The sequence below is a fragment of the Dromiciops gliroides genome, chromosome 2, assembly GCF_019393635.1.
Source record: "Dromiciops gliroides isolate mDroGli1 chromosome 2, mDroGli1.pri, whole genome shotgun sequence".
NCBI lineage: Eukaryota > Metazoa > Chordata > Mammalia > Microbiotheria > Microbiotheriidae > Dromiciops > Dromiciops gliroides.
The window spans coordinates 577,770,954-577,795,496 of NC_057862.1; the positions used below are offsets into that span (position 1 = coordinate 577,770,954).

Consider the following 24,543-nt stretch of genomic DNA (forward strand, 5'->3'; position numbering starts at 1 on the left):
CAGGGCAGTGAGGGTTAAGTGACTTGCCCAGGGTCACACAACTAGTAAGTGGCAAGTGTGTGTGGCCGGATTTGAACTCGACCTGAATCCAGGGCCGGTGCTTTATCCACTGTGCCACCTAGCTGCCCCACCTTGTGTGCATTTTAAAAGAAGTCTCTTACTCCACTGTCAGTCTGTTGTTGCTCTCTGAATTTATTAACTCCTGCATTCTTATTGTTTGGGATGTTTGAGATACAAATAATTTCTTCATTTCCAGTTTTTTTCTAAATATTTGTCAAAAACTCTTTTTTATGGGGCAGATAGGTGGCACAGTGGATGAACCACCAGCCCTGGATTCAGGAAGATCTGAGTTCAAATCCAGCCTCAGACACATGACCCTGGGCAAGTCACTCAACCCTCATTGCCCTGCCAAAAAAAAAAAAAAAGCACAACCCCAAAACAGAGCTCTTCTTTATTATTAATAGCCATCATTTTGTCCTATATGGTTAGGCTAAGATTTAAGATAGGTCACTCTGGGCTGCATGAACTCCAGTGCTTTTTGGAACCGTCCTCCTTTTTTTCTAGTGGGTGCAGAAGAGTCTTGCTTTATTCAGATTATTTTTGATGGCTTGAAGAATTTGTTGTTTCTGAATTGAAATAGGTTTTTTGTTTTTTCTGGAGGTGATCTATGAATTCTTTCATTGGAATTTCATTTTCTATGTTCAGAAGTTCTGGGAAGTTCATTTCTATTATATCCTTTATTATGGTGTTAAGGTTCTTTTGTACTGTCAGGTTCTTCTTAGGTTGTCTCTGTGTATCTTGTCTTCCAGATCCATATGTTTTGCTTGAATAGTGAGCATATTTTGTTTTTCTGTTCATGTTTTTTGCTTCTCCTAGATTTCTTTCACTTACATATTTGCATTCTCAAACTGTTCTCTCTTTTGTTTCTTTGGCGAGGCTTGCTGTTAACAGATTCTAAATTTTCTATTCTGCTTATTATTTTTGCAGTGCAGGACATCAATTCTACTCTTGTGATTGGAATTTTTCTTTTTAAATCATTTAAGAACAGTATGTAGTGATTACATTCTCCTCAATTTGCATAGTCTTCTGTCTTGTCAACTGTTGGCTCATCTTCCTACATTTTGCAGTATTTATAGATGCCTGAATACGTTTATTAGATCTAGAGGTTATATTTCTGTTATTACTGTTTTTCCTATTGATTTACCTGTTTATGTTCAAGAATTTAACATAATTTGAGGTTTCTTCTTCCTGGAATCTTTGGTATATCGAGTCTTTTTCCCTCCCTGTTGGATTGTCATCTCCTTGAGGACTGGATTTCAAAACAGCTAAGCCTCTTCCTGTGCTAGGCAATTCACTGTTCACCAGCCTAGGTCTCTGCTCTAGCTGACTTGGTGGTCAGAACTGGCTGGATGCTGTACTACTCTTCCCTCAGCCTTGGTGGAAGACCAAGCACAGCTCCCACCTCACCCCACCCCCCCCGCACATACACAGTATCATTTTCTGATGACCACTCCCACTTCTCTGCTCCTTAATTCTTTGGTCTGGAATTAGCAGTTCAGAGCTGCCTTTCCTTGGCCACCAACATTGGTGCTTCTGGGGTCATTCCCCATCAGTCTGTTTGTTTTTTGTTTTTTTAGTGAGGCAATTGGGGTTAAGTGACTTGCCCAGGGTCACACAGCTATTAAGCGTTATGTGTCTAAAGCCGGATTTGAACTCAGGTCCTCTTGACTCCAGGGCCGGTGCTCTATCCACTGTGCCACCTAGCTGCCTCCCCGCCGCCCCCCCCCCCATCAGTCTTTTGCTATTGAAAAGCTAAATTGGCTATTGAGGCCCAAGAAAACTTCTGCAGCCTGGAACCAGTCTTGATAGCACTGGAAAGAGGGAGGGAGGACCAAGATATAGAGATAGGTTTTGATGTAAGCCTATGCGGTGTCCTTGGGTCTGTTAGTGCAGCCTCACTGCTGGTAGTGGGGGAGGAATACTGAATGAGTCAGTCAGTGAACATAATTTCCTAGCTTTGGGATTTTGTTTTTGTTTTTTACCTCGTTTTAGATTCTTGGCATCCTAGAACATGGAAACAACTGAAGTTTCTTTATCTTTGGCACATAATTTCTGTTATGCAGAATCAGGAAAAAAAAGTCTAGTTTACCATCTTGTTGCTCATATAACCTAGAGGTGCTTTATCATTTCTTATATTTTTGCAGTAATTCACACCCATAGGCTCCACACCTCCATGAAGAAAGGAAGGAGACTTATTTTCTCATGTCTTCTTCAGGGCCAGGCTTGGTCATAACAGTTAGAGAGTGTTCAGGGGTTTGTGTGTGTGTGTGTGTGTGTGCTATTTTTCTGATTTTGCTTATTGTCTTCTTTCTTTCTTTTTTCTGTGAGGCAATTGGGGTTAAGTGACTTGCCCAGGGTCACACAGCCAGTAAGTGTTAAGTGTCTGAGGTCGGATTTGAACTCAGGTCCTCCTGTGTCCAGGACCGGTGCTCTATCCACTGTGCCATCTAGCTGCCCCCTGCTTATTGTCTTAAGATTTATCTGAACTTGTTATTAATTAGCCTTTCTAAAATAGATTTACTTTGGTTTTTGTGTATGGACTCCCATTTTTGGCATGGAAACATGCAGAATTTTGCCATTTCATTCATTTCATATGCTCTGAACTAAAATATTTACACTAAGTTTAGCATATCAAATGACTAGTTAGTTATGACTAATCAAACTTTGTTTTTTAAATTTCAGGGAAATGAAGCAAGCTACCCCCTGGAAATGTGCTCACATTGTAAGTCAAATTCATTATTAATGTTTTGATCTTTTTAAAACCAAGCCAAGCATTTCAAAAATTTTAAGCATTTTTTAAAGTTTTTAAAAGATATTAAATTTGATCAGTAATTATAAACTGTTAACATATTTACTTCTGTTTATTTTTAAAATGCAGTACGATTTGTGGTAGTTTGATTTCTGGGTTGAATTTTCTATAATTTGGATATAAACTGCTCTCCAATTCTTTAATAGGTTATATTTGCTTCTATTCATATGACAGAAAGTTCAGTTTTAGTTGTACAAATTCAAACATTAGAACACGAATAATACCATAGTGAATCATGCTGAAGTAATTATCCAACCTGTTACTCCCTCTGACAGTAAAAAGGGTTAGGGATATGAAGTAAAAATAGGATAGATGGAAATACACATTTAATAATCAAAACTATGAATGGGATAAACTCATCTGTAACATAGAGAAAGATAGCAGATAGATAAAAAAGCAGAATCTAATCACGTTATTTCAACAATATTATTTGTAAACAACATACTTAAAATAAACATTCACACAATTAAAATAAGAAACTGGAACAAAATCTGTTGTATTTCAGTTGACCTAAAAAGGAGAAGTAGCAAAAATACACTTGGACAAAAGATAATTAAGGAAGCTACATAATATTCACACACAAAATAGGCAGTAAAAATATAATACTTTATCCAAGATATATGTAAGTAATATATGTGTGTGTGTGTGTGTGTGTGTGTGTGTGTGTGTGTATGTGTGTGTAGTGTTCAGAAGATAAGAGCAAATAGTTTTCAAAAGAAGAATTGCAAAATATTCAGAAGGAATATGAAAGAATATTCCAGATCACTAACAATAAGAGAAATGCACATCAAAGGGACCCTTAGGTTTTAACTTATCCCTTGCAAATTGGAAAAGATGACAAAAAAATCATAGTAGTCAATGTTAGTCAGGATGTGGGAAGATAGACATACCGGTGCATTATTGGTAGAGCTATGAATTAGTATAAGCATTTTGAAAAGTAATTTGTAATTATGCAAATAAAATGAATAAAATGTCCATCCCTTTTACACAGAGATTCTATTACTGAGATTTTACCTCAAGTAAGCCGTATATAAGAAAGCCCCCACATACCCAAAATATTTACAGTAATGCTTTTTGTGATAGCAAAACAAGGGAAACAAAGTAGATGCAATTCTGCTGGAGAATGGCCAAATTGTGGCCATGAATGTCATGGAATATTATTGTATTGTAAGAAATGATTAATGTAATGAATATAGAGAGGCATGGAAATATCTCTATTAACTGATCCAAAATAAAGTAAGCAGAGCCAAGAAAACAATACGCACAATGACTGCAACAGTATAAATAAAAACAACAACCACACACACAAAAATTCAAGTTAATGTTGCAAAATAAAGTGGCTAAAAAGAAGATGAGAGGATCCTCCCAACCTGCCTTTTAAGGAGGTGGAAAGTTCACAGGTTTTGCATATTGTATATATTTTTGAACTTTTTCAATGCATTTCATTGGTTGTATTGAAAAAGCTTTTGACAAAATTCAGAGCCCATTTCTGTTAAAAACTACTTTGGGAGGTACAAGTAAAGCCTCATGTATATGGTGGGGTTTGAACTGGACCCTGAAGGAAGAGAAAGTTTCTATCTCCCAAGTGTTCCTGCCTGCCCCTCTAACCTACCTTGTAATTTGACTACTTTTTCTTATATATGTGCTTATTTGGGTACTTCCTGTGTACCACATTAGAATATAAGCTTGAAAATAGAGTTTGTTTCATTCTTTGTATTCCCAGAGTCTCGCACAAGGCCTGGCACATATTAGGTTCGTAATAAATGTTTCTTGTATTTTGAGTGCTAGGGTTTTTTTTTGTTACCACAAAAGTTTTATTATAAATGTTTTGGTATATTGTAGGACCTTTGTTTTCCATCTTTGACTTCCTTGGGGCATATGCCTAGCATTGTGATCCTTGGATTAAACAAAGGGTATGGTTGTTTAATCACTTCCTTAGGCTAATTCCAAATTGCTATCCAGAATAGTTTGAACAAATCATAGCTCTCCCAACAGTTTATTAGTTTGCTTGTCTTTCTGAAGGTTCACCAACACTGATGATTCCCGTTTTTTGTCATGTTTGCTGATTTGCTGAATATTAGATGAAACCTCAGGGTTGTTTTATTTTGCCTTTCTCTTATTGATTCTTAGAACATTCTTTTATATATTTCTTAATAGTTTGCAAATCTTCATATCCTTTGATCACTTTCCATTTCTGTTCATATCCTTCAATCACTTATCCATAGGAAAATGGTTATAGGTCTTTTCTATTTGTACTAATGCCCTTATCAAGCCATTATAAAAGATATTTATGCAAATAATTTTTTCTTGAGTTTCCTTTTTTAGTCTAGCTGTATTGATTTTATTCATGCAAAAGCTTTTTAATTTCTTGTTATCATAATTATCTATTTTACATTTTGTCATAAAATAGAGGCAGCTGGATGATGCAGTAGCTAGAGCACTAGACCTGGAGTTGGGTAGACCTGAGTTCAAATTTAGCTTCAGATACTTACTAGCTATGCGACTCCAAGGAAATCACTCTGTTTCCTCAACTCTGAAACAAAGATAATAACTACATCTGCCTTGCAAAGAAAGTTGTTGTGAATATTAAATAAGATCATATTATAAAGTGCTTGGCACTTAATAGCTATTATATAAATGCTAAATTGCTTCTCCCTTATGGTTGCTGTAATTCCATGTTTGGTTAAGAATTCTTAGTTTTAGCTGTGAAGGGTAACCGACAACAGTTATGTTCTGGGTTTTTTTTTGTTATTCATGACATGATTTTTAATATTCAGGTCATGTATCTTTTGAGTTTATTGTGGTCTAAGGTCTAACAAATAAATCAACAAGCATTTATTAAGTGCCCACTAAGTTCCAGGTGCTAAACTGGAATGGTCCCTGGTTTGGAGGAACTTATATTCTGCTGGGGGAAACAATATATACACATTTAAGTAGATAAAAATAATACAAGTTAATATTGAAGGGTACACTAGTAACAGGTAGATCAGGAAAAGCTTCATGTAGAAGCAGGTATTTTATTTAAGTTTTGAAGGAAGCCAGTGGTTCTAAGAGGCAAAAGTAGAAGTTGGGAGCAATACAGAGAAGCAAAGAAAGATCTACATGAACTGTTGTAAAGTGAAGTAAGCAGCACCTAGAAAACAATACACAGACAGCAATGTAAGTGGAAAGGACCACCACACGCACACGCACACCAAAAGTGAATGTTGCATAATTACAAAGAACAAGCATGGCTTGAAAGAAGAGACTCCCTTTGTATCATGGGAAATACATTTTGGTACATTGCATATATTTTTAGACATTTTTGATGTATTAGTTTTGCTGGGTTTTTTCTTTTTCCTTTTTTTCTTTAAAATATAATTTATTATATGAGAAGGCCCTTTGGGAAGAGGAGGAATACTGGAGGACATATTGGTGATGTATAAAAAAAAGACATGAATAAATTTTTTTTAATTACAAAGGAAATTAGAGGGATTCATTCTAGTCCTGGGAGGGACAGCCTTTATAATTACATGGAAACATCAGAAGTGGGATGTCATGCAAGGGACACCAAAGACTGCTTAAACTAGACTGTAACATGAAGATGTATAATACATCTTCAGAGATAGTCTGTAGCCAGAGAGCTTTAAATGCAACAAAAAAAAATTGTATTTTATCTTAACTATAGTAAAGAGCCACTGCAGCCTCTTGAGCAGAACAGGTGATGGTCAATTCTGTGCTTTAGACATATCAATGTGGCAACTCTGTGGAGTGTGCAAAGGGGAGAGACTAGAGGTAAGGAAGCCAGTTAGGAAGCAATTGAAACAGTCTAGGCAAAATGTTTTGAGGGTCTGAATCATGGTGAACATGGTAGGGGAGAGAATGGAATGGATGAAGGAGATGTTGCAGGGACAGGGACTATGTTTTTACTTTTCTTTGTACGTCTGGCACTTAGCATTTTTTCTAGTGAGTGCTTGGGGTATCTAGGTGGCACAATGGAAAGAGTGCTGGGACTGGAGTCATGAAAAGTCCTCTTCTGAGTTCAAATCTGGCTTTAGACATTTTCTAGCTGTGTGACTCTGGGCAAGTCACTTAACTCTGTTTGCCTCGGTTGCCTTATCTGTAAAATGAGCTGGAGAAGGAAATGGCAAATCATTCCAGTATCTTTGCTAAGAAAATCCCAAATGGGGTCAAGAAGAGTAGGGCATGACTTGAAACAATTCAACAACAACTAGTTAGTACTTAATAAATGCTTGTTGATTGACTCACAATGCTATTGTTATTGCATAAATGGTTTTTCCTGGTTCTGCTTCTTTCTGTATCAGCTTATATAAGTTTTCCCAGAATCCTCTGACTCTATCCCTGTCATCATTTCTTATGGTGCAATAATATTACATTATACTGATATAATTTACTTGATCATTCCCCAGTTGATAAAGCACTTCCCACTTCTTTGCTATGGTAACCAAAAATGTTTTCCACAAGGGTGATCCACAAGGGATATTTCTAAAGATGTAAAGCACTGAAAGGCAATAAAAGGTTTGTAATTTAATCTGAGAATGTACCATGACAGATTGGCTCCCAATTATTTTATTCATTTTGTCATTATTTTGAATGACTTCCCTAATACTTCCTCATGGATTTTGTTACTGCTTCATAGAAATGTGGATCATTTCTATGAATTTATTTTTTACTCTCTGATGCATTATTTAATCTATTGATTGCCCCAATTAGTTTCCTTGCTAATTTCCTGGTATTTTCTAAGTAAATCATCATGTCATCAGTAAATAGGGTATGTGTAATTTAGTGCTTTAAAGAGTTGTCTTGGGCCCTTAGAGTTAAAGTGACATGCCACAATTGCACAGTTAATGTCTGTCAGAGGCAGATTTGAAACCAGGTCTTCAACTTTGAAAGCTGGCCCTCTATCTACTATGCCATGCTGTCTTTTTCTTAAGGATACAACATGTAAAATATATAAATACAAGATTAAAGAATAAATGGAACACTTGCAATATACTTTATTGTTGTGTTTCTATTATATTAGGTCATGAAAAATCATGGTTTGTTTTTCTTTAATTTATGCTTTCTGGTCTATATTTCTTACCACAAGAGGTGTGTGTGTGTGTGTGTGTGTGTGTGTGTGTGTGTGTGTGTGTGTGTGTATCCTGTTTTGTTTTATATACATTATAAAACTATCATATGCTACTTAATATTTCTTGAGAAGACATGGCATGATGTATAAGAGATTACCTTGCACAGGAAGACCTAGCTCAAGTCTAGCCTCTAACACATGCTACCTGTATGATTCTGAAAAGTCTAGGTACCCCAAGTAATTCTCTTGAGACTCTTAAGTTTCCAATGGATTGCTGGTCTACATGAAGCAAATTAATATGCTGAAAGTTTCCTATAAGAGGAAATGAGTATAAATAGTCTTATTTGTGCAGGTAGGAATCAGATGGTGCTTTTTCAGAAGTATTTTGTTTTTAATAATTGTAGATTTTTCATAGATCTCAAATAATGAATTGGGGCTGTTTTTTTAAAAAGATAAAGCGTTGATGTTTTACTTTATCCATGTAGACATTTTTATCTCCCCAATAATTTACAAGCTTTTGAGGGTATGGTATATCAAGTTTCTTTATAGCTCCATTCCCTAGGGACCTAGCACAGTGCCTTCCTTGCATATATAATGTCATTTAATTCATGGTTAAATTTGTTTAATTGAACATTTTAAGAAAACTTTTTTTTTTTACTACATATAAGGTATTTTATTTTTTCCGTTACATGTAAAGATAGTTCTCAACTGTTGTTCATACAAGCTTTACAATTTCAGATTTTTCTCCTTCCCTCCCCTCCCTCCCCCCTCCCCTAGACAGCAGGTAATCTGATATAGGTTATATCTATATATCTTAAGAAAACTTATAACAATCTCGAGTTTATCAGGAGACTTAAATAGGGAGAATTATTAAATAGTAATTTAATATGGCATTACAAGAAGTTTTTATAAGACCAAAATATTATTTTCATTGAGTTTCCCAGTTGAAGCAATGGGACATTGATCTGGTATGGGACATATTTCATCAACAATTTGGTTTTTCCTTGGTAAACAATTTGTGATGTGAGAGTTCTGAATGTTCCTTTCAGTAGTTCTTGTCTATGTTCTTCCTTAAGTTTTCTGCAGAGTATCTACCTAGCGTGAGCTCTTTCTTGCTTTCTCTTGACATGGGGAAGCCAGTAGTAAGTCTAGTATTCAGACTCTCCACTTGTCATCCTTTACCACATGACCAACCCTTAACATATATTTCCCTGATAGTATCTTTTACTCTTCTTTTTCAAAGTTTCTTACTGGCTATATGTTACATCCTAGACCTCTCCATTTCCCCTTGTGTGATTTTCATTTTCAAATCTTTGGGGAAGTTAGCAGGGGGAAGGGGACAGACCAGATTGCCTTTAGGAAATTGCAGATTGCCCTCAGTGAGCCCAAATTTTGCCTGGAAACAGAAACCCGTTATTTTTAATACTAGTTTTCTACCGTTGGCTGTATGTGGCTTCAAGGCTTAGAGCACAATGTCTGAAGTATTGAATTACAAACGTTGAGAAAAATATTTTCCTTCTGTATTTTATAGAATGCAATATAGTAATTTCTCAAATACTTATAATTATATATCCATATATGAAAGCTTAGGCCTAAGGCAAACTTAGACTACTTTAGAAAGCATTGATATTTTCTAAATGATTTTTTCTTATCTTACTTTTGGACTTTCATTGTTTTGTGGGTACATTGTGTTGTTAAGCCATTGTGATGTCCTGTTTACTTGAATCTTCTTACCTCCCTGGCCAATGAAGGAAATGTATACTCTTGGGATGATTTCCTCAAAGCGGAGACTTTGGTTGTAACTTGGCATGATAACTTGGAGGAGTAACTGAGTGCAAGATACTACTTTAGATAATATAGGGGGTAGATTAGATTGGGTCACACCTACACATTAGGCTTATTTCACTGGTAAACCAGACTCAGGCTTTAAAGACATTTTTCTTGTAGAATTATTTTCCTTCTTGGAAAAAGTTGCTAATTATCAGCTATAAGAAAGTTTTCTCAAGATAAATTTCTTTGGATTGTTCAGTACGTTTGATATAGAGTGATTATTCTTTCATTTAAAAATCTTATAATTTATAAACCTTTTAATAGTAACTCAAGAAAAGGCTATCAAATTTAGAAGGAATGTTTCTTTTTGCAAAATAAGGCATCTTCAGAAGCCTTATTTAACAAACTACTGAAGACAACACTGTTAAGAGGTTTCAGCTTCTCTTTCTCTGAAATTTATTTGCAGGTCACTCTAAGTGGTAACAGCCTGTGTTAATAGTTTATTCTTCTGCTAATCCTTACATTTATCTACCTTGTGAGATTTATTTATCAGTATAGACACTTATAAAAGGGCCTTCCCTGGTTTAACAAATTTATTTCTGTAGTTGATAAATTTAGTAACAGATTCACTAATAAACAGCAGACATCATGTAAACATAGAGAATTTGAAGGTCCTGTTCCTGGAGCCTGCCATATTGTCCTTATCTGTATGACTGTAAAATAGTGAGGAGGTTTTTTAAAAACATACATAAAGATTAATCTCTTTACATCAGATTTGGGAATTTGAAGGAACCTCAGAATCCAGCCAATGCCTGAGTGAGAATTCTGTACCTGTATGTCATGATTAAATTATCAACATGAAGATAGGCTCCACATATCTAGTTTGATAAGGCAACAATATCTAACAAGGCATAAACCATCAATTCAATAAATTATTGTAATAACACAATCCACCAATTCGATTTTTGTCCAGCTTTTAACTAGATAATGAGCATCCCACATGTCCTCATATTCTGAATTCTGTTGTTGTTTGGCCTTTCTTTTTACCCCCAGAGTTTAGCACAATACATACACCCCAATCTTTAACTATTTCTTGAATAATTTCAGTTGTCATGAGCATCACTTACTTTGACCCCTTCACCTCTATTGAGAAATGGCAGCCTGAGACCATTTAGAATTCAGATCTGTCCAAATTTTTTCTGGCTACTCTCTGGCAATCCCTATTCCCTGAGAATTCAGGTAATTTAAGCTTTATAAGTATTCTAAATAAGTATTGAATCATTCAATCAACCAACATTTGTTAAGCACTCACTATATTCCAGGTATTATGCTAAACTCTGGGGGTAAAAAGAAAGGCCAAACAACAATAGACCCTGTTCTCAAGCTCATGTTCTATCGAGGGAGACAACATGGAAATAACTATGTATAAACAAGATATATTCAGGATAAAGTGGAGGTCATCGACAGACAGAAGACACTAGCAATAAAGAGGATTGTGAAAAGCTTCCTCTAGGATGTGGAATTTTAGTTGGGACCAGAAAGAAGCCCCAGAACCTGGGAGATGGAGATGAGGAGGGAAAGAATTCAGAACATGAGGACAGCCAGTGAAAATGCATGAATTGGGAGGTGGAGAGTGTCTTTTGAGAAACCGAAAAGAGGCCATTGTCACTGGATCACAGAGTATACTGGGAAAGAGGAAGTTATCAGGAGACTCAAAAGTTAGGAGGGGACCAAGTTATGAAGGTCTTCAAACAATTAACAGAAGGATTTTATATTTGATTCTGAAAGTTATAGGGAGCCACTGAAGTTTATATTAAATAGAGTGCTTGAAGGGGATTCCGTGAAAAGTACATGGAGTTAAATTGTGGTTCCAGGGTTAAATTATCCAGGTATTTATTAATACATCACCTTAATTAATACATCAATTATTGCTAATCATATTTGAAGGTTTTTTTTTTTTGAGGGGAGGGGGCAGGAAGGAAGATAAAGTTGTATTTTGATTAGGTAAACTTCAGATATTCAGTCATTACTGTATTGCCATTGCATTTATACTGCCAAAATTGTGTTTTCATTTGTACTATATAGAACATATTTTATTATTATTTTGTTGATATTTAGTATTTTTAATGTTTATCAATTTTTATTTTATGTGACTTTAAAAGGATGTTTGGCTTTGCTAAATATTAAATATCAGACCAAAACTTTCCATTTAAACCCCGCCCCCCCCAAACTCTAGTTTTACAGTGGAAATCAGTGGAGTGGTTGGGCAGGAGATAAGATTGACTATGTGGCAGGTTGGGCCATTCCAACCCATTCCATTTGGATTATCTTTATGTAGATGGGCACTTGCTTTTTCAAGAAGTAAAGTAGAAAAAAAAAAGACTCTAATTTTTTCATTCTATTTTTTTCCAACTACTGCTTGTTTATTTTACTACAAAGTAATTTAATAGCATGTTAGAGCAAAAATTAGGACTTGAGATAATTTAACTTTAGCTCTCTTATTTTATAAATCAAACAAGTATTGAATATATCTGCTATTTTTCACAATCCTGAATATCCTGTTCCTTGTTTTTTTCCTAACTGGGTAAGAGATGCAAATGCTGCCTATTATAATTGCACACACTTCCCACTGGACCCTTTTGTAATCTTGAATCTAAAGTAGTTGTTTTTTTTTTCTTAAGGTTTGTTTCTTAGAGAAAATTAGAGTGGAAACCAAAAAATCTTAGTGACTTGAGATGGGACAGACCTATGATAATTTTTTGATATTCAGAACTAATTTTTTAAGACTTAAAATTTTTGTTTTTTAAAGCTTAGTAGATTGTTATTTATGTCAACATGTCGTTGATTTTTATTGATATCTTAAATGACTGCATATTTTTAAAAACTATTTTTTTAATAATATGGTAAATATCAATAAATATAACCCATATAAATAAAAGCTCTTTGGGCAGAGGGAATTGGGGTCCAAAGTGATCCAAAGAATTCAAGCAATTCCTTTTTTTTTTTTTTTTTTTTTTGGCGAGGCAATTGGAGTTGAGTGACTTGCCTGGGGTCACACAGCTAGTAAGTGTTAAGTGTCTGAGGCTGGTGTCTGAGGTCAGATTTGAACTCAGGTCCTCCTGACTCATGGGTCGGTGCTCTATCCACTGCACTACCTAAGCAATTCCTTCTTAAGAAGCTAGAACCTGGCAAAATCATTTGGTCTGGTGAGATGTTACAAATTTCTTGCTCTTGGGAATCCCAGTGGGTCTCTGAGATTCTGATTGGCCTTTGGCTGCCACAGGGGGAATGTGTGATATAGTGGAAAATATAATGAACTGGTAAGTGGCTTTCAGCTTTGCTAGTATTGGCTCAATTTGAACAAATTATTTAACTTCTCTGGACTTCTCTATAAATTGATATGACTTCTAAAGTCCCTTCTCTATAAATTGATATGACTTCTAAAGTCCCTTCCAGCTATAATTATATATATAATTATATAAAGGGATCCTGAAACCAAAATGTTTGAGAACCACTGCTCTAAACTCACCACCTACCCCTAAACACTTTTTTCCACAGCTAATAATCAGGCTTTTCTTAAAAAAATCCAGTGAAGAAATACCCATCACCTTCCAAGGCTACAGCACTCCACTTTGGTACATCTCCACTTGTTGATTGTTTTAAAAACAATAAGGGTTAAATGACTTGCCTAGGGTCACACAGCTAGTAAGTGTCAAGTGCCTGAAGCTAGATTTGAACTCAGGTCCTCCTGAATCCAGGGCTGGTGCTTTATCAACTGTGACACCACACCTAGCTGCCTCCACCTCCACTTGTTGAGAAGTGTTTCCTTACATTAAGCCTAAAATTGCTTCTTTGTGATCTAGAAGTAGTAAATTTAAAATGAGAAGGGACCTTAGAAGTCATTTAGACCAGCACCACTTTATTTTACGGATGAAACTGGGGTCCTAAGTCATTAATTGACTTGCCAAAGATCATATAGTACAATGGTAGAGCTAAGATTAAAGCCAGGTGCTCTCTTTCCAAATACCATGTATTTGGAACTATACTTAACAGTTCCACATTGTTCTTAGCTCTGTCCTGGAAGGCCAAGCACAATAGGTTTAACCCTTCTTCAACATGAGAATTCTTCAAACACTTTAAGGTACATATCAGGTCTTCTCAAAGTTGTCTTCATGCTAAAGCATCGCTAGTTCCTTTGATTCTCTTAAGGTGTGAACTTAGGGCTCTTTCCATTTTGTTAGTGTTTTCCCTACAATAGTGTTACCCAGACTTATGTTGATCTGGCACCAAAAATCCTTAATTTTTTTTTTCAGACCCATGCCATCCTCATTATACTTTTGAGGTTTATTGTTTAAATGCAGGTGTCAACTTTTGGTTTATCCCGATTTAATAAAACCTTACTATATTTCACCCAATTAGAGATTTTTTTTTGGACTCTTAGTAGCACGTTAGCCCTCTCTTTTAACTTTGTGTTGGTACCTGCAGATTTTGTTAGCATGCCATTTAAGCATCTAATTAAGTGATAAAAATATTTAACAGCACAGGTCCAAGGTTGGGTTTGAATCTCAGCTCTGCTATTTATCTTTCTGTACTTGTTTGGTAAGATCATTTCATTTATCAAGGCCTAAGGCTTAAGATCTGCCTCATGATCTTTGTGCCTATTTGTATCTTCTGCTTTGTTGAATTGAATGTAAACTTTTTTAATATGCAATTTGGGGCCAAAAATAACTAGTATTCCTTCCATTATTACTCTAAGAATTCCATAATGATGTGAATCAAATAATATATTATACTCTTTCTAAGACATTTCTAGCTAAAATGTTGCCTATGTTGGTTACATCTGATATTTATTAACAAGACTTCAGAGCCAAGATGAGTTTTGACATATTAACTGAGCTTTTTACTTTCTCTAGTTTCCTTTGGAAACAATGTGGTGGTTTCTCATACGTCTTTGGCCAAGATATACAAATCTGGTCCTGGTAAAAGAATAAACATCTGGGTGGGGTATGATCTTTTTGGGTGGGACAATAGTACATATTTTAAACGTAATTTAAAAAATAATGTGGTGGAAAATTGACATGAAATTCTTGGGACTAAAATATTCTTCTAAAGTTCAGTAGGTTTTTATTGATGAACATATAATGTATTACTATTACCTAGTATGTGGTTTTGATCCCAGTACTGAATAAGCACTGTAACTTTTAAAAGTGACTTATACTGGGGGCAGCTAGGTGGTGTAGTGGATAGAGCACCAGCCCTGGATTCAGGAGGACCTGAGTTCAAATCCAGCCTCAGACCCTTGATACTTACTAGCTGTGTGACCCTGGGCAAGTCACTTAACCCCAATTGCCTCACCCCCCCCCAAAAGGTGACTTGTACTTAAAATAACCCCAAAGTCATGTATATGTGTATGTACACACATATATACACATATACATGTATATACTTTATTTTGAAATACCTATGTTATTCCCCCAGTAGAATACATATTCTTTAAGGGCAAGACTATTTACTTTTTTGTATCCCTAGCACAGAGATAGGCACATATAATAGGCACTTAATAAATACTTGTTGTGTTTAATTTTTTTTTTCAAGAAAAAATAACAAACCAGAAAAGTCTTATCTTACTTTTTGTGGCATATGTTTTAAGTAATTGGAATAATTATTTAGCCCGCATAGGTAGCTGATGTGAACCTTTGTTTAAATCTGCTAAATTCATATGTAAATAAAATTTTAGAACTCTAACTATGAAAAAAATACTACTAGTTACATGTTCTAAGTAGCTTTCTTATACAAGCATCTCTGGAAGATCATCAGCCAAAAATAAAGCAAAATCTCTATGTTTATCACTTTACCAGTTAGAATTATACTCACATCATAATCTGTTATCCTTATTGGTGAGATTGCAATGCTAATTTTAAAAAAAAACAAAGCCATGTAGAAATCACAATGAGTGTTCTCTTCAGAATAGTTTAGCATAGTACTTGGCACATAGTAGACACTTAATAAATTCTTGTTGATTGTTAATACCTTTATGGTGTCATTAACTATAACTTGTTGTCCTTTTAGGGTTAAATGGTGTGCTAGAAAGAACACTGGATTAGGGTCATTGGATTTCTTTCCTTTCTTTTAAAAGATTGCTATTGTTGTTTAGTTGTGTGTGACTCCTCTTGACCCCATTTGGGGATTTTCTTGGCAAAGATACTGGAGTGGTTTGCCATTTCTTTCTCCAGCTCATTTTACAGATGAGGAACTGAGGCAAAGAGAGTTAGGTGACTTACCCAGGGTCACAAAGCTAGTAAGTGTCTGAGGCTAGATTTGAATTCAGGAAGATGAGTCTTCCTGATACCAAGCTTAGTGCTCTATTCACTGCACCACCCTGCTACCCTTTAAAATATTGGGTCTTCCTATCTTTCCCAAGCAAGTACAGTTTTTATTAATGGGCAGGATCCTACTACTGATCAACAAGAGTTCTGACCCTCTTCATTTCCAAAACTAGACCTGTTTATACCCCTTCCGCCTTTAAGTAACTCAGTAGCACACCCCAGGACCCCTCACCATATCAAAGAAAAACTTACTGCACACATTTAAACAGACTAGACCACTGCAGGTCAGAACTCCGGAGCTCACGACATCCACCATCCACAGACTCCCAAGCATCTGGGATTCCAGACTTCTGCCCCTGTTCCCAGAAGGAGATTGGGTTCTTCCACTTATTGGTGATGTGTCTTTGGAAAATGATGTCACAGTTATCCTTAAAATGAGAAGATTGGGCCAGGTGATCTCCAAGGCTCCTTTATAATCGTGTTTTTGTACCCTTGTACAGTAAAAATGGATTCATCAAATGTTTATATTTGAGTTAAAAAATGTTGAATATTTTACATTTCCCAATGTATAGTCAAGTTCAGTTTGATAAGTGACAGGAAGTATTTTAATTCTTAGATTTTTTTTCTAGGAAACACTGTTCTTATGGATTTAGGAAAGTATTTTGTTTCCTATAATTTCAGATAAATGTCTTCAAACATAAAGGCCACAGCCAATATGTGACAAAATCCATGGCATTTTAGCTTAATAATCGATTTTTGTGTTAACTTCAGATTTGTTTTTTTTTTCATATTTTATATGTCATATAAAGTTTGTCAATCTTAAAATGCTGTGGTTTCTGAGAGACTTTACAGACTTGGATTTTTTAAAGTTTTTTTTTGAGCATTTTCAATGAGGAGTCTCAGACTGTTAGCTCTGCGCCCCCTAGTGGCTCTTTGGCTGCAGATTTTGTTTTTGTTTTTGTTTTTTTTCCCCAGAAGCTTTATTGAGTAATGTTAAAGAGCCAGAAAAGACTGGGAGCCAGAAGGCCTGGGGTTCTTATCTGAAATCTACCACTAACCAGATGTGTGACTTTGGATAAATCCCTGAGCCTGATTTTCTGTATCTTTAAAAGAAGCATTGTGAATTTACATGAACTCTGATGCTTCTAAAATATTTTGACTACATTTCAAACTTATTTTTAAAATTAGAGTTCATATTTTTAGCTTTACAGATTGCCATTATTGGCACAGAAGACATCTGTATTGAGTGCAATAGCATGTTTATTTCTTGTGGTGGCTATAGAGTTCATCTTCAATAAAACAAAATAGACCACAGTTCTGTTTCTCCAAACATGTACCTCTTCCAGCTGTCATATACTTTTAGTTTTCAAAGCACTTTGAATAATTCTTATTTGAGCTTCATATAAACCTTATCAGGTTTATTTAGAGAATTTTATTTTCCCCCAATTACATGTAAAAACAATCTTAATGTTCATTTTTAAAATTTTGTGTTCCAAATTCTCTTCCCTCCCTCACTCTCCACACCCTCCCCCCCTTAAGAAGGTAAGCAATTCAGTATAAGTTATACATGTTTAGTCATGCAAAACATTTCCACATTAGGTTGTGAACGAAAACAGACGAAAAACAAGAAAAACAATTCAGACACCATCAGTTTTTCTGGAGATGGATCATATTTTTCATATGTCCTTTAGAGTTGTCTTGGATCTTTGCATTGCTAAGAATAGCCAAGTCATTCATAGATGATCATCTTACAATTTTATTGTTACTTTGTGTGCAGTACATCTCTCTTTGCATCAGCTCATGTAAGTCTTTTCAGCTTTTTCTGAGAACATCCCGCTCATCATTTTTTACAGCATAATAGTCTTCCATCATAATGTAATCCCACAATTTGTTTATCCAGTCCCCAATTGATGGACATCTCCTCAATTTCCGTTCCCTAATGATGGGCATCTCCTCAGTTGGGCATCTCCCAATTCTTTGCACCAGAAAAGGGCTGCCATAAATATTTTTTGTACATATAGGTCCTTTAACTTTTTGGGTTTTATCTCCTTTTGGATACTGACCTAGTAGTGGTATTACTAGGTTTTATAGCCTTTTGGCCTTGGTTCCAAATTGCTCTACAGAATGTTTGAATCTGTTTATAACTCCACCAACAGGGCATCAATGGGGAGAGGAAAATTATGAATAAAAGTTAGTGCAGCTAGGATAAGAAGGTACATTGTTGATTGAGGATGAGGGGGATTCTTTCCATCTTTTATAAGGATTTGATCACCAAGATATTCAGGAAACATACACACACACACACACACACACACACACCCCCCAGAACCATCCCTTAATAGTTGTTCAAAAGATGTAAACAAGAGTTCTCAAAAGAAGACCTGCAATCCCTTAATGACCATATGAAAGATTCCTCCAAAGCACTAAAACAAGTGAAATGGTTAAATCAAGGTTTTACTCTATACCCATAAAATTGGCAAACATGATAAGAGGTAGTGACCCTGGGCAAGTCACTTAATGCCAGTTGCCTGAGAGAGAGAGAGAAGAAGAAGAGTGAAGTACATACACACATGCAGAAGAAGAAGAAGAAGAAGAAGAAGAAGAAGAAGAAATGTGAAGTACATACACACATGCACACACATATTTTGAGAAGTGTTTTTTTCTTCCACTAGGCTTATTTTGGAATGGGAGAGGAAGGTTAAGGAAATTTAGCTTCCCTCCTAAGGTTTAGGCCTTTTAATGTTTATGTACAGCTAGGTGGTACAGTGGATAGAGCATTGGTCTTGGAATAAGGAAGATTCATCTTCATGAGTTCAAATCTAGCCTCAAACATTTGCTAGATTTGTGACCCTGGGAAAGTCACTTAATCCTGTTTGCCTCAGTTTCCTCATCTGTAAAATGAGCTGGAAAAGGAAATACCAAACAGCTCCAATTATCTTTGCCAAGAAAACTGAAATGACTCAACAACAACAACTTCTATTATGATACTCAAGATTCTTGATTGTAGAAGCTCAGTACAAAAGTATTGAACTTGGAGGCCAACTTTGTGCAAGTTCTTTAACAATTCCTTAGTCTCTCTGTTTCACCTATAAAATGTAATGATCTTGTCCCCTCCTAAAATCAGGGAACTGGACCAGATTTCAAGATCTGTTAGCTAAAATTGTAACTAGAAATGTTTTCATCCAGGACAAATATAATTAAACAGAGTGTACATATGGTGCTGAGGATACTCTGACCACAGGTACAGAAGCCCAGGAGAGGGGTACTTGAGGTGAGGCCCTAGGATACAGGTTGCTCTGAAGAATAAATCCGAAGTAGCCTCTGTCCCATTTCTCTTTCAGTTTGTAAGATATGTGAATCTGTTTGGTTTTTCTCTCTTATCTAGAGAGATTCAGTATTCTCTTCAGATACTGTATTAAGCTAGTGATGATTGACTTTTTTTCATAAAATGTCTTTCATATCTCAGTCCTCCATCTTGTTTTCTCTGCAGCATTTGATTGTGTTTTGCCCATCCCATCTGTTTAACTATTTTTCCCTCCTCTCTGGATTTTCATGAGAGTGTACTCTTGTTTCCTCCACTTGTCTGGCCAGTCTTTCTTAGTATTCTTTCCTGAATCATCACCCATGCCTCATCCTCCTCCCGCTTCTGCACATGTGAATGCACCTGGAAAGCTCTATGGTAGGCACTCATCTTTTTTACCTTATATCTTCTTTTTTGATGATCCATGGCTTCAACTATGTCTGTGGAGATTTATTTCCAGTTCTGTATGTATCTACATAGTTTTGTTCTTGAGTCCAAGCTCCATATCTACAGATGACTATTAGATGTTTCCATTTGGATGTCCCATAAATATAAATATCTTGAACTCAATAGAACTCGTGTTTTTCACCAACCCTGTCCCCCAAACCCAGTTTTCTTTGTAATTTTTTTCTATTTCTTTTGAGAGTACTACTGTCCTCCCACTCTTCCAGGTTTGCAGCTTTGGAGTCAATAAGTAAAAATTTATTAAGTGCCTTTTGGGTGCCAGGTACCATATGCTAGGTGCTGGAGATACAGAGAGAAAGACTGAGAATCTAGACTCTCAAGGACTTCGTTACAGGAACAGAGATCTCCCTTGGCTTTTCAGTCCCTCCCACACTGTAGCCTTTTAGCGTCTGTCTTGTCTAGACTGCCCCAACTGCTTCTCTTACATCTTTCTCTTTGATCATCACTTAACTATGACTCTAGTTTAAGCCTTCATCACCTCTCTTTGGTACTGTTGCTGTTACCTTCCAGTCTTTCTGCCTCTAGTCTAACCCCTATCAATTCAGTTTTCAAAATGGCTGCCAAAAGGATATTCCTAAAACCCAGGTTCAGCCATTTCATCTGTACTTAAAAGTCTTCAGTGGTTCCTTGTTGCCTCTCCTCTTTTGTTTGATATTTAAAGACTTTCACAGATTGGTACCTATCTTTCCAGGCTGTTTCATAGTCCTTTCCTTCAAGTTCTTTATCTGAGTCCAACGGGCCTGCTAGTTATGCCTACATAACATTTCATCTACTTCTGTGCCTTGTTTGTATGGTATATGTTTTCATGGCTGAAACAGACACTGTCTTTGCCTGTATTTCATTGATTCCTTTGCTCCTTTCAAAGATACCTCAGGTAACACCTTTTCTGAAGGAGACTAATCCAGACTCTCCTCTCCAGTTGTTAGTACTTTCTTTCTCTTGACTTATTTTGTATTTCTTTATTTGTGGGCATGTCTTATATACCCTATAGAATGAAAACTTAATTTTTGTTTCCAAATCCACAGTGGTTTTTAGCACAGTCCTTTGCATATAGTGGGCACTTAACAAATGTTGGTTGATTTGAATTCATCTTACATTTTGAGCTTATATATTTATATATATAATTGATACTACAATATAAAAAGCAAATATAATATTTGTAAAGAATTTAGCATAGTACCTGACACATAGTAGGTACTCTATAACTACTAGCTATCACCATCATCATTGCTATTAAGTTACATAGTCAAATCTCTTAAAGTATTCAGTACTTTAACTTTATTTATAGTGTGACCATTTAATATTAACTAGGTGGCCTTCTCATCAACAAATTAGTACTAACAGCTACATATAATTTGGGGGGGGCAGGTCAGTGAGGGCTAAGTGACTTGCCCAGTGTCACACAGCTAGTAAGTGTCAAATGTCTGAGGCCGTGTTTGAACTCAGGTCCTCCTGAATCCAGGGCCAATGCTTTATCCAGTGTACCACCTAGCTTCCTTGCTGCATATTATTCTTAATAACAGCAATAGCTTTAACACTTTAAAGATTGCAATGTACTTTACATGTATTATGTCATTTGGTGCCTCACAAACAATCCTGTGAGATAAGTAAAGTACTCCACTTTACAGATGAGGGAACTCAAGCTGAGAAAGTTTATGTGACTTTGCCAGGATTGTACAGCTAGTAAGTGAGGTAGGATTTAAACTCGTCTCTGTCCCTCCCTAGTCTAATGCTCTATCCATTAAAGTATGTTGTCTCTTGGAAGAAACTAAGAGAATTCATCTGTGTACACTTTCTTCCTTTTAATCCTTACTTGCCCTGAACCTAGATTTTTCCTGATAATCTATTATTATCTATTATTGGAATATTCTTTGAGGTAAAAAAAAAATGCCTGATTTTAACCATTTTCCTTTTGCTTCCAGTGGCTTCTTAAAATTTAATAACCAGTTGGTTGTAATGGGCTTCATCATAGCCTAGAACTTAGTTCACATTTTTCAGCCTTCTGAAACTCTGGACATATACGTTTGATATACTAACTAAAAGTTAAAAACATGGGTATTAGTTTGAGCTATGGTTTTAAAAAATTACTCTCTTCATTCTTATAAAACTTGGAAAGAACAACATGGTTCCCATTTGGCAAAACATGCACAAAAACAGTATCTCTGAGTCAGAAGATGAGTCAAGAAGGGTGAGGCTTGTTTTTTGTTTTTTATTTTTTTCTTTTCCATCTGTTTTAAGGGAGGGAGTGTAATCCAGAGTTGTAGGAAAACTTGAGTGAAAGGTTGTGCCAAAGAGGTGGTTATCTGTTCTTCAGCATTTAACCAAGTGGTTTCCAAACTTTATATAGAGATTCCCCTTTTTAAAATAAAATTGTCACCACCCTCACCTTTTATATAAAACAATCTATATCATTTTAACTCTTCGTTTAAATAAAATTAAGAATATACTACCATTTATGACACATACATTTTACATAGAATAAAAATACTATAACATGTAAATGTTTACCCAGTGCTTTATAATTTTTACATTTATAGTTTATTTTAAAATCATTATCATGATTGAAGGGACTTGTTTTTTATCACATAGTTTCCTTAAAACTACCACAAGTCAATTCTGTTACCTATTCTTATTCATATGAAGTGAAATAAACTATATTATTTGTATCATTTCTCAATAAAAGAAATTGTGAGGCATATTATATGCCCAAATTGCATGAGGAGCCAAATTTTTAACTAATGCACATACACTCTTCTATCTTAATATTGATTGATTGCCATCTGTATCAAGTCCAATGTAATTTTCCCACATCATATCATTTTCATTTTTTAAATATGTGAATTGAAATTTTCTCTTGATGTGGCATTGCTAGCAACATACTAGCAAAGTAACAAATCCTCCTTACCAATATACTAGCAAAGTAACAAATCTTTTTTACCATCAGTTTCAACAACATAATGTAACTACATCTGTTGTTTCATCTGTTGTTACATCTACTTAGAATGTAAAAATCAACTAAGATTTTTCTTTCCCAGTTAACTTATCCACAGATCTTCAAACATGTAGGGAATTCACCTTTGCACTGCTATACTGTTTCCAAGTACAACCATTTAGAGCCACCTTATGTATAATAATGATAACAATAACCAACACATAGTATTTTGAAGTCTGCAAAGTACTTTACAAACATTATTTCATTTTATCCCCACAGCAGCCCTGGGATATAGGCACTATCATTTCCCCCTTTTACAAATGGGAAAACTTTGGTAGACAGAGGTCAAATGACTTGCCCAGGGTCACACAATTAGTGTCTTAAGGCCATATTTAAATTCAGGTCTTCTTGACTCCTTCCAGAGCTTTGTCCATTGTGTCACCTAATTGCCACATGCAATTTGCTAGTCTTATTTACCATATCCGTTGTTGAGGAAGGACTAGAGATTGTTCTATCCCATGAGGCTTTTTACAATTAGCAATTCCGTAAGCAACCATATGTAATTTAAATAGTCCATTTGATGTTACAGACTTGGTTTTAAAAAACTTTATTTTTGTTTATGAAAAGCATCTAATTTTCTTTGGAAATTTTTTGATGTCTTGTACATATACATATTTTAATGTATTAAGCTTCGTTCAATTTGCAGTTAACACATTTATACAAAGCAAACATCATGGTCTTTTTTCTGTATTAATAATAGCACTTGTGGAACCCACTGAGCAATGTAGAAGATCATATTTTTCTGGTTTTGGACTTTTTACTTGGTATTCCTGTACTTTCTTTCACACTATTTAAACTTTCTTTTCTTGTACTAGTGTTAGGTGCTCTTACAGAATTTCCCTCTAATTAAATTGGTTATGAGTTTATTTGTATTAATTTTTTAAAATTAGAGGCAATATTTTAAGAAAATTGCCAAAACTTTCAAACAACTGATTGTTTTTGTTCTTTAATTTTTTAAATTAAAGGGTGTTTTTAAACCAAATTATAGCTAACAAGATGAGGCATGTTGAGAAGTAAAATAAATGAATGAATGAATGAACAAATAAAAAAAGCACTACGTTCCAGGCACTGTAAATTCAAGGATACACATGAGACAGTTGTCTGCATACTCTGCCTGCACCCCCATCCCCATAAGTTTATGTTGCAACACATATACGGCAGTGGTAGCCAAGGGAAGTTGTGGTCTAGGGAGCCACAGAGGTAAGTTGATCCATAGGGTGGGCAGTCCATTGGCTTATTCTTTGTTGAAGCAGTGATAGTATTGATTCAGTATGTAACCAAAGTAAGAGATGGAAAGTGGGATAAAGAGGTGGTGTGTTTATTGCAGCAGGGCAGATGACAGTATGATTCAGGGGTGATAAGACCACTCATCCTAACTTGGATGAATGGGGTCAGAAGTTCTGTGAGCAACTGGCACATGGGAGAGTGGGAGGGCATAGACTGAGGGAGATTTTGAGGCAAATGGGGAAGAAGGGTGACCAGGAAGAGGTTATAGGTCAGTGTTGAGCTATACAATAAGGGACACAGAAGGGGGTAGGATCCTGCCAGGGGGATGGAGTGAGAGGGTACCTTTTAGACCTAATTAACTCATTGACTCATGGGAGAATTTTGTCAAACTTTTTTTTTTGGGGGGGGGGCAGGAAAGTGAGGGTTAAGTGACTTGCCCAGGGTCACACAGCTACTAAGTGTCAAGTGTCTGAGGCCGGATTTAAACTCAGGTCCTCCTGAATCCAGGGCCCATGCTTTATC

General features: G+C 35.7%; 1 protein-coding gene across 1 annotated transcript in view; it reads left to right on the plus strand.

The window, feature by feature from the left end:
* Positions 1–24,543, plus strand: part of PPP3R1 (protein phosphatase 3 regulatory subunit B, alpha) — a 93,284-nt gene that overhangs the window by 52,448 nt on the left and 16,293 nt on the right. Inside the window, exon 2 of the mRNA XM_043982670.1 lies at positions 2,743–2,782. Within this exon, the coding sequence (XP_043838605.1) occupies positions 2,743–2,782 (40 nt within the window). The remainder of the gene's footprint in view (positions 1–2,742; positions 2,783–24,543) is intronic.